The sequence below is a fragment of the Syngnathus floridae genome, chromosome 10 (assembly GCF_059516105.1).
Source record: "Syngnathus floridae isolate MCC-2025c chromosome 10, RoL_Sflo_1.0, whole genome shotgun sequence".
NCBI lineage: Eukaryota > Metazoa > Chordata > Actinopteri > Syngnathiformes > Syngnathidae > Syngnathus > Syngnathus floridae.
Genome location: NC_142422.1, coordinates 11,276,282 through 11,286,799, shown reverse-complemented (window position 1 = coordinate 11,286,799; position 10,518 = coordinate 11,276,282). Strand labels below are relative to the sequence as shown.

The following is a 10,518-nucleotide window of genomic DNA, read 5'->3' as shown; positions in this document are numbered from 1 at the left end:
AAGCAGATACACAGGTTATACTAAGTACCTCCTGCCAAAAAGCCTATTTAATTGCTCTGTCACTGGTGTTGAATAGTCAACCTTCATACCAATAATGTGAAATCAGATAATTTCCCTAAACACACCAAATGATCTCTTACAATAATGGGCGGCGGCCATTATTCTGTTTAAAGGTGAAAAACACAGGCAGATCTCACAACCACAAAGCATTATCTCTTATCATAGTCCAGTCCATGTGACCAGGATAGAAAAGCCACACTGGAGCCTGGGAACCGTAGTCCTGTGTGCTTTACTGACACCTAGTGGAGTTACAATGACTAAGTGGATTCAGGAGAAATGTGGTCTGTATAGTGTGCATTCCATAAACTGAAGTAATAAACAGAAGCTTTTGTAATACTGCCAAAAATGCATTCTGTAACACAGTCTGAATTCCAGGAATAGTTTAAAAAAAAAAAAATACATCAATGTTTATAAAACCTGGTATCATGAAATGTATTTGTTTACCGTATAGTCCTGGATCGGGGGTTTTTTCTGCATAATTTTCAACAAAAAAGAAAAACCAATGATTACACTCAAGGTTTATTCATTTCAAATATAATCAACTACTGGCTTTTCAGTAAATAAAGTGATAGAAATCTACTAAAACTATATTTTTTTTCTTTAGAAGAAAAAAAGGTGTGAAACAGGCATGGACATTTCATATGTGAGGAAATTTCTTTAGAAGAAAACAAAAAACAACGTGACAGTAAGATTATGATTGCGACTCGGCACACACTAAAAGTTTGAGGTTCAGTCTAAGATTGGTATGAAGACAGTTACATACATAAATACATGGAATAGTACATTTGCTTGGAGAATAGGTCCTTGTCTTAAACATAAAGTGAAGCACTGTAGAAATAATTACTGCTAAAAAGAGCATACAAATAACATGAGACAAACGCGTTATAGTTCACTTGTTTACCTTGTGTTCTATCCCTTGGTATAAAAGCTAAGAAACGTTTCAACTCAATGAAGCCAACATAAAAAGCAAGGCTTTTTGTAAGTTTCTTCATTTTGGCAGGAGAGAGGCCCTTTATACTAATTACCATTGACTTGTTTTTATCTATAGGTGATTACAATCACTCGGGCGTATAGGAGTAACCCCTCAAATCAAATTAACAACTACAAACTTGTGGGATATACTTGAAGAAGCCATCACATATCACCTCAGCAATAAACTTGACCAGAGAACAAACATGCACTGACAAACTATCAACAAATGTTGTCGTAATCCCCAAGTCCCTACTCCTAATAAAATCACTTTACATGTTAAAAAAAAAAAAAGAAAAAATCCTCAGAGGTGCTACATGGACCATACAAAGTACACAGCAGAGACACGGTTTATCATACAGCAAAAAGGTGTGTAGCGAGGATGCTAGTTAGAATATGAGGAGCGATACATGTGCAGGGAACGTTAGCTAAACTTGCCTAGTGACTGCACAGTGTCTGCCAAGCATAGTGTCAATGCACTTAAGGGGGTTAGTGATCCTATGGAAACAGTCACATTTTTTAATTTTTTTTTTTTTGAAAGACATTCCAAAAGAATCTGGAAGCATTTCAGGTGATGTTTTACAGTAGTTGTTACCACACTCAATCCTAAACTCAGCAGTCTAAAATCGACTAGTCCCTTTATTGTCATCGTGTCGTCACATCCGGTACGGGGATGCTCAGTATCGGTATGATCCCAGTAGATGGTAGGGCACGTCGCCCTGACCATCTCGGGTGGGTCTTTCCGCTGGTCTCTTTAGTAGCGTGGGCTTTTTAGAATCAGCCTGCCGCGCTCTTTTAGCCGTGCGGCTGCAGGAACCCTTGTGCCTTTGGAGCAGGATAGCGTTCCAGAAGCGAGCGGCGCAGCACTGGCAGGAGAAGGTCCCTCTGGCGCGATGAAAAGCCCGATGGACAAAAGCTGCCAGGGGCCTCTGAGACTGCTTCCCACATACGCAGCACTGAAGTCGCTCTCGTGTGGGTTTGGCTTTTTGTGGGTGTCTAATTGCCATGTGGACTAGCAGCCCCGCTTTGCGGGAAAACACAGAACTGGGACATATAGGACAGCCAAAACGCTTCACGGGAACTTTTAAGGATGACAGGATCTGAACTTTCACGCCCCCGGTGTTGACAAGTTTATACCCACCGCCACCGGATCCTTCACCCCGCCTAATTGTCAAGCGAAGAGAGCCTTGTTTTTTCTTTGACTGCCCTCGTATTGTACAACTTATCTTTCTCTTCTTGTGGCTCCCATCAAATCTGACTAAGTCTTGGGATTCATATTTATTTTCCTGCCAATCTCTCTTATCGGACTTTTTTTTTTTCTTCTTGTGTCGTCTGATCTCATCGTGCGGCAACTGGTTGCTGCAGTCGAGGTGTTGTTGGGGCTGGGCACCGGACTGATGATGAGGATGATGGTGGTGGGGGTGATGATGATGATGATGTAGATGGTGATGTTCAGTGGAGGGCAGTTCCGTGAGGGGCTGGAACGGGGCCGTGGTGTGTAGAGTACGGCTGCGGGATCCGGCCGGATAAATGTGCTCTCCTTTCACCCCGGCCGGGGAGTGCGGGTGGTGGGGCGGCATGATGGTAGAATTGGGGGGCAGAGGCTGCGAGTAAGACGGGGCGCCGGAGGCTGAAGACTGGGCCGCCGTGGCGTCGTAAAAGAGGGGAGAATAACCGGCCGGCGGTTGCGGCGGCGGCGCCTGTTGGTGGCCGTGAGCGACAACGTTAAGACTCGGAGCCCCGTGGTTGTCGGCGGCCGGGGCCATCTGCAGCAGGGCGTTGGTGGCGGCCTCGCTCTCCGACGTCGACTGGTTCACGTCGCTCCCTCCCCTGTTGTCTGCAGAGCCGCTGCTGCCTTCTTGGGGGTTGGACGGTTCGCCGCGGGTGATCCCGTGCTGGGACTGCCTGTGTCGGGTAAGGCTGTTGGAGTAAGCAAAGGCTTTTCCGCACACCTCGCAACAGAAATGCTTTTCACCCCCACCTTCGTGAACCGTCTGGTGATGGGCGGTCAGATGGAAGTGGTGGCGGAACGACTTCCAGCAGATAGCGCAGGTGTAAAGACGAGGCGGGGGCTGCGGATGCGGCTGGGTATCTTGAGGCTTGACATCTTGAGGGTAGGAGTAATAGGAGGAGGTGCTCGGTACTTGGTTCTGGTTCCCGTCTTGGGTCACGCTGCACTGGGGGTTGGGATTAAAGCTGTTCATGTTCTCTGGAGCTGGTGTCGTTGGCACCTCTTCCATCTCCCCTTTCTGGTGGAGCTTGCTGTGCCTCCTGAGACTCTGGGAGTAGCCAAACTCCTTCCCACAAATGCCACATTTGTAATTCTTAGCTCCAGAGTGAACCGTTTGGTGCTTGCTCAGGTGGAAAGCCTCCCTGAAATACTTTCCACAAACAGTGCAGTGATGAGGCTTCTCGCCGGTATGTATACGGTCGTGCCGGCGTAGAGTCTCGCGGCGTGCGAAACCCTTGCCGCAGACACTGCAGAGGTGAGTGCGTGGGAGCCCGCTGGTTCCCATTCTCGGAGTGTACTGCCTACGCTTCGGGGGCTGCCCGTCAGCTGCCGGATCTTTCTTGGCTCTGGGTTTGCGGGGACGCTTGGGCTTTGCGGCGGGATTCTGCGAATTGTTGCTCAACGCCTCTTGGGTCCCGCCACCTCGGAAATTCTTATCCATGCTCGATGTTGACGGTGAACCCAGGGGGCCTAGACCAAGACCGCCGAGTAGACCTCCTATGATGTCTCCCCTGTCATCTCTATTTCCGGTTGCCGCGGTGATGGCAGAGATGGCATTATTGACGGAGCTAGTGACATCATCCTCCGAGTCATCCAGTAGCGAGGAGAGGGGCAGGTGGGGCTGTTGCTGCGGATGATGGTGCTGGTTGTGGCTCTGAGAGTGCGGGTGCAGGGTTGGGGCCAGGGGCGCCTTTCTCAGAGCTGGGCCGGCCATCCCGCTTCCACAGGGGGAGGCACCAGAGTAGCACGGAGATGGATTACCTTGAGAACGGTGGTCTTCATGGTAGCCTGTGTAACGATTCCGAGAGTAGTCAGTGGGGTATTTACCATCGGTTCTGTCCCTGTCATTTGAATTCCCTCCCCTTGCAGACTGAAACAGATCACATCCTAACCCGGATTTTTGCTCTCCTTCCCCAACAATGATTATACCCTCCTTCTCCTCACTTTTCCCATAAATGACCCCCCTATTGCTCGGATAAGTTCCCCCTCCTCCGTTACCTCCTCCGCTCCCTCCCCCTATTCTGTCCTCACCGTCGCTTCCTGTCTTGCCGCCTCGTTGTTTGGGTCCCCTACCTGGCTTGCCGCAGGTGCCTGAGGCAGCGTGGTTGAGTAGAGAGGTGCTCTCACGGAAGGCACGACCACAGGCAGGACATCGGAATGGCTTTTCCTCATGTATCTTCTCATGCCGTGTCAGTGACTCTCTACGATTAAAAGCCCGAGAGCAGGTGGAGCAGCCATATGGGCGGGCTGAAGAGTGTAGGACACCGTGTTGCAGGAGGTGACCTTTTTTCTTAAAGCCTTTGCCACAATCGGGGCAGTGAAATACTTTGTCTGGGCTAGGGCAACAATTGGACATGGGCTGGGGAGTTTCTTGGGTCGAATGGGGGAGGCTCGGGTCTGACTGACTTTTAATGTGAACGGGATTTGGGCCGGTAGTGGTCGATTTGCTAGTGCCAGCTGCGGTTGGCTCATGCATACGCATGTGCCTGCGAAGGCTCGAAAGGTGAGGGAAGCTTTTGCCACACTCTCCACAGCTATAAATTGACTCGGTGTCAGATTCGGTGGCGTTAGCTTGCATTGAGCTCAAGTTATCAGATTTAGAAAGGTGAGACTCGTTAGTAACCAGCACTGAGGCAGCGGAGGAAGAGGGAGCAGAGGAGGAAGAAGAAGAAGAAACTACTGATGAGGATGAAGATGAGGCAAGCAGGGATGACGGGTCTCCGCCCAGATTTGGTAAGCCCACCCCACTTCCAATTAAAGCTGGGGGCTGACTATGACTAAGTGCGCCGTTGCTACTACTCGTGCTAGGATTACTGTGGCCGCTGGGACCGTTGCTAGTGCTTTCAGATTTTCTCTGGGGCAGATAGCCAGCCATCGCTTTCTTCCTCCTACTGCTACTGGTGCTGCCGCCGCTACTACTGCTACTGCCGCCGCCGCCGCCTGTACCTGCGCTTTCCGCTTTCGCGTCATCCTTAGACAAGGACAAATGAAGTGGCAGAGGAAGCGGCAAACCCGCTTCCTGCTGCATCAGCGAGGCTATTTGATTTGACGAGAGGACGGGGATGCCTTGAAAGTCAAAGCCGCCCAGCGATGAGGGCTGGGACCCGGGGTGGAGCGGGTGGTGAGGATGAGAATGGGAGTGAGGATGAGATAGGGTGTGAGGCGCAAGCTGTTGCTGCTGGGGCGGCTGCTGCGGAGCCTGCTGTGATTGAGAAGCGGAGTGGCTATGCGAGTGAGAGGAATGAAGCGCAGGGGGCGGAGCAAGGCTAGTACTCGGTTCCCCACCGCTCTGACCTAAACCGATCCCCAAGTGGTTATGGCTACCCTGTTGAACGAGAAACTGCTCTAAACTAGCATTAGCAGGCACCCCGGAGAGGAAATACTGATTTGCGGCTAGCATGCAACTAAACTGTTGGTGAAGGCTCCGTGCATCAGACTGGGCCCCAACCAACTGGTGTCCCAAAGAACTGACTGCACTGCTGCTAGCGAGGTTGTTAGAGGTGGCCACAGAGGTTGAAGGGGAAGGGGAGGACGAAGAGGGGCCGGATGAGGCTTGGGGGACAGAGAGGCCGGGATGCAGAGGAGGTGGGGGTGGAGGTGCGGATGTTACTAATCCTCCTAATCCCCCAGCACTCACACTACTGCTACTTCCTCCGGCAAAGTGCTCAAAGCGGCCTACACCTGGGTGCAACTGCTCCTGCGCTAGTGCTGCCTCAGTCGGGTGGAAAGAGCGCAGGAACTGTGGGTAGCTCGAAGAATGGCTTGAGCTGCTGTTGCTGCTCATCTTGCTTGACTTTGAACGAGAGCTCTGAGACGAGGAAGGCTGCTGTTGTAAAGGTGGGGGAGGAGGGGCACTCATCTTGGCAAAAATGGAGGCAGAATCAGAAAAGGCGTTACCTCTTGACCCCTGCAGGGGGCCCAAGCCAAGTCCAGACAGAAGAGCTCCTGACGACTCGGCTTGCTGCTGCTGCTGCTGCTGGAGTTGGTGCTGGTGGAGTTGCACTTGCTGCTGATGCTGCAGTTGTCGGTCTAACCCAAGGCCTTTGAACTGGTGGGCCTGGTGCCCACTTAACATCTCTATAATGTCCAAATTGTATTTTCCAAACTGGAACATTTCCCAATCACATGCACATGGGGGTGCAAGGACAAACCTCCAGTGCTAGGAGCAGCAACAAGAGTCCCAAAACAAGAGGAGTAAAATACAAAAAAAAAGCCTAAAGACACTTCGGCGAAAATGGTTTTTCTTTTTTCCAGAAACGCTTGAATGTCAGTTAAAAGTTTTCTTATATGTACAAAAACAGCTGTTGGTACTCGCGATCATCCACTGCTTAAAATTTACTTCCCGAAGCAGCGGAACAGCTCAAAAGCATAAAAAAAAGGTGTTCCATCTAATTTCAAAATTGCTTAGAATAACTTTTAGCCAAGCAGTTCAATAGACTTCCTCTTGATTCCTTTGCGAGTTACTGCATTGACATTTTCCTTGATCTAAGTGAGACTCCTCATCTGTGTTCAGCCAAGAAGACCCTGACGCTGAAAAAAACACAAAGTTAAAGAAAAATACATGTCACAGAAGTCATTTCTTCCATCACCCACTGACATTTTAATAGGGCTAAGTTGAGCAAGCTGTTTGTTCGAGGATGGGTTTTTTTTTCTAATTCAAACTTAGGTCAACACAGTATCAACAGTGCAATTCATACTAAGAAAAGCTTTCATAGAAAACATCATGTGGGGCAAAAATACTTCTTTAGCCACTTCAGAGAAGTAATCATAATGAAGATTTGAGACTTTATAACAACTTACCCTGAAGGGGTTCTGCTGGATTGCGGCACAACGATGCTAAATCAATTTTCAAATGTTCAAAACGGTTGAGACTGTGTGCCATTGTTGGGGTCACTAGGTGTATATACAATGAATAGAAAAAGTCTACACACCCCTGTACAAATGCGAGGGTGTGCACAATTTTACAACCCCCATTATTCCCATTGTTACATTTCACCACCCCTCTGATGAAGATTTTTTTTATTATTCAATTGCGCTGTACAGGTTATAGGTCAAATTAATGGTAGTATTCTTTTTTTTCAATAAGTCATCTTGATCAAATTTTTTTTTTTTCAAACCGCACATCTGTTTAGTTGTGTGTGGACTTTTTATATGCAATGAACATAATCTAAATATAAAACCTACACTGTTATCAAAGGTTGACCTTTGTGCTCCATCTTTCTACTTTTGTTACCTTTCTAAATGATAACAATGGCAGTCGTCGACAGTGATTTACTACAGTGAGAAGAGCAAAAGCATGGGGATTACCTTAATACCAACCTTTATCGCGTTCATCGTTTTATTACTGTACAGTGATTGCGTGCACAGAAGACAAAGGTGACATTTTAATCTATTATGAAAATTCAAGGAGCGCACAATGATCAGGTTTATCGTTTACTGGTGAAATACTTCTTGAGTGATTCATTGCATCATAGTTAAATGTCGGTCAAAATGACAGCAGGCGGTTGTAAATCATTTTCACTTTAAATGAGTCACTTTAAATGTGCGCTGTCTGTCTAGATATTAGTGTCAACATAAACTTGAATGCATTTGTGATCTTTCCTTTCAAGTAATTTTTAGTGTTACAAAATCAATATGCTTGCTCAACTTTATTTTGTTTGTATGAATTTTAATGCCTACTCAATGTTACTCAAATGCAATTCACCTTATTAGTTGCTTGCTCATTAATAATACAAACGTACATGTGTAAATATTTCTGCTGTGCTGTTTTAATTTCCTTCACAGATTACGATCACCTCAATACAAATGTAAACAAAGCAATGCAGCTGTTTGCTTTAATAAAGTTGCGAATGGAGAATTTAACTGGTTGTATGATGTGGCAAGCTTTAAATAAAGTCATGGTCAAATCAATGCAAAGTTGTTTCAATTCTTTCTGTGTGTTGCATTTATAATCACGTGTAAACAAGCAATCTGGCTGCACTCCAATGTCTCACATTGGACGTCGTGTCTTTTTTTTCCTCACCTCTTCACTTCTTACCGTTTCCTCCAATTGATCCTAAGGATCTTTGGCACAACACGATCCCCCGAGTGATGAACGAGGGAGTTATTTTATCGCAGTTTGGGCCGATTCGCATTTTCGGGCAAAGCATCAATCCTGCAGGGGGAGAGGCAAAGAAAAGAAGCGCACACATTAGCATCACCCTCGCTGCGCAGTGTAAACATTGGAGGCGGGTTAAAACATGCAAACTAACAACAGTGCAACTCGGGGAATGCAAGTTGATAAACAGTATTTTAAAAGTAGTGGGGAAGTAGCCAAAATATCCAAACTATATGATTCACCCCGGTTGAATCATTTAATCTAGCCCGATAGCAGAGCTGCTTTATCTCCGTCTAGGAAGGACAGGGTCTGCATCATGCTAACAACGTTAGCCGTCGCCCAAACATCGGTATAAAACAAATGCAAGCTAAACTTAAAATGCTGACGCTAGCTTTTTCTCCACTCAAAGTAAAATATTTGGACATAAAATATGTTTACTTGGGCGTGGAGAGAGCAGAAGACGGATGCGGCCTGTCACGCCTTCTTCTTCGAGCCGAGCTAGCTATTAGCTACAAGCTAGCAGCTAGCGCTGGCTTCCATTGCTGCGTGCGGTTTCCAGTGTTTAGCCGGAGCCATTTTCAGCAACGCCGAGCCAAATGGCTAAAGCGAGTCCGGCCGCCCGCTCGCCTGTCTCCCACCGCACGAATAACAATCACCGACGGATAACGCCGTAGTCCTTCCGCATCCCACTTGAGCCTCGACGGGGAGCACGGAAGGGGCTTAGTGACACTATTGGCCGGAAGAAAATGTTGCAATGGTGGTGGGCGCTAATTATTTTTGGGGTTAAAAAAAAGTGAGTGACGTGTGCTCCCCAAACATCGGTCCTTTCCGGCCCTTCTAATATTTCCGGGTAGAGCCAGCGAGGCTAGATGGTGGACTCTTGGCTCTTTTCCCGACATACTAGGAAGGCGCTGCTTTTTCTTCTTCTTCTTTTTTTTATTTATTTATTTTTTTTTTACAGCATTCTTACACAAATTACTTGCGCACTCCAGTAATTGCAAGCCAACTCTGTGTGTACAAAACACTCCCTTCTCTGATTTAAAAAAAAAAGAAAAAAATGTAGTTGCCCCATCCCTAATTCAAGTTAATTTAAAATTTATATCTCTTAAAAGGTGGAGTTCATGATAATAAAAACTCACCTTGTTGCACTTGCACAGCTTGTTAGAACTCCATTAAATCTTCTCTGTCTGCAACATGTGATAGTTGAAATGGAATTGGGCCTGATTTAACAAATGCCATCATAATAATAAAGCACATTTCCCAAGTATTAGAAAGATTCACATGGCTCTCCATTTGCCACAAAATAATTATTGTATCACTTCCCTGCCTGCCTATTATTATTCAGTGGTTGTAATCACACAGATGTGAATCATCGCAGTTCTGTGTCGCTTTGAATTTTAAGAGTATTCATCATGTCTGAGTTGGGAGGATAATCATCAGGACGGAGCGAGTCTATGTAATCCAATGGAGCTCTAATTTCATAGTCATGAATGTATCCTCGAAATATTCATTATGCACGGCTGTCTCGTCGGCCTTGTCTTGAAATGAACAAACGAGTGCAAAAGAAATTTTTGTTCAGCACGGTCCATAACATAATATTAGATGATTTTTGTGCCGACCAAAAAGCAATCTTTCATTTCAACTCCCAAAACGGCTCAGTGCAATAAATGCAGTTATAGGGGGAGACCTTTTGAATATAAACTCAATTGCCTCGGCAAGAGCGCGACATAACTTTGTGCGGGCGAGACAGTTGTTTGAGGACTCTTTCTACTTTTCATTTCATGTATCGCAAGTGGAGCAAGCTATCTACTCCCACTGGTGCTGGATAACCCAGCTACAATTTGGTCCACTCTGTATCGCTTTTATTATGTTGACCTGGGTTCAAGTCTTTGTCAAATATGTCTTTTTTTCTTATCATTACAATATACATTGTGGAATATAAATGCATGACTTCAAAGAACATTTCATCGCAAAACCTCCTGCTCAAAAAAAAAAAAAAAAAAAAAAAAGACCAATAAATGTTTCCCATCAACTTTATTATACAAATTCCCCGTAAGTCATTGTCGTATCCAACGGGATCAATGCATTGAAGAATAACAAAAAAGGGGAGGGAAAACAAGGTTGTTTGAAAGTTTGAATCATGAAAATAAATTCATTTTTA

General features: G+C 46.2%; 1 protein-coding gene across 3 annotated transcripts; it reads right to left on the bottom strand.

The window, feature by feature from the left end:
• Positions 1–566: 566 nt before the first annotated feature.
• Positions 567–9,263, bottom strand: LOC148392396 (uncharacterized). 3 transcript variants are annotated; one of them, XM_088386721.1, is made up of 4 exons: positions 8,796–9,252; positions 8,298–8,414; positions 6,158–6,790; positions 567–4,048 (listed from the first exon to the last, which is right to left on the bottom strand). In XM_088386721.1, exons 3-4 carry the CDS (start codon positions 6,372–6,374, stop codon positions 1,707–1,709), a joined length of 2,559 nt encoding a protein of 852 aa, XP_088242847.1. In that variant the 5' UTR covers positions 6,375–6,790; positions 8,298–8,414; positions 8,796–9,252; the 3' UTR covers positions 567–1,706. The 3 variants fall into 3 exon arrangements, with proteins under 3 accessions (XP_088242847.1, XP_088242846.1, XP_088242845.1); XM_088386720.1 differs by having other exon boundaries at positions 567–6,790; positions 8,283–8,414; positions 8,796–9,263; XM_088386719.1 differs by having other exon boundaries at positions 567–6,790; positions 8,796–9,263.
• Between the last annotated feature and the right edge of the window lie 1,255 nt (positions 9,264–10,518).

Bases quoted from the DNA above. Each gene is read 5' to 3' on its own strand.
- LOC148392396 (XM_088386720.1), bottom strand. From the start codon at position 6,374: ATGTTCCAGTTTGGAAAATACAATTTGGACATTATAGAGATGTTAAGT.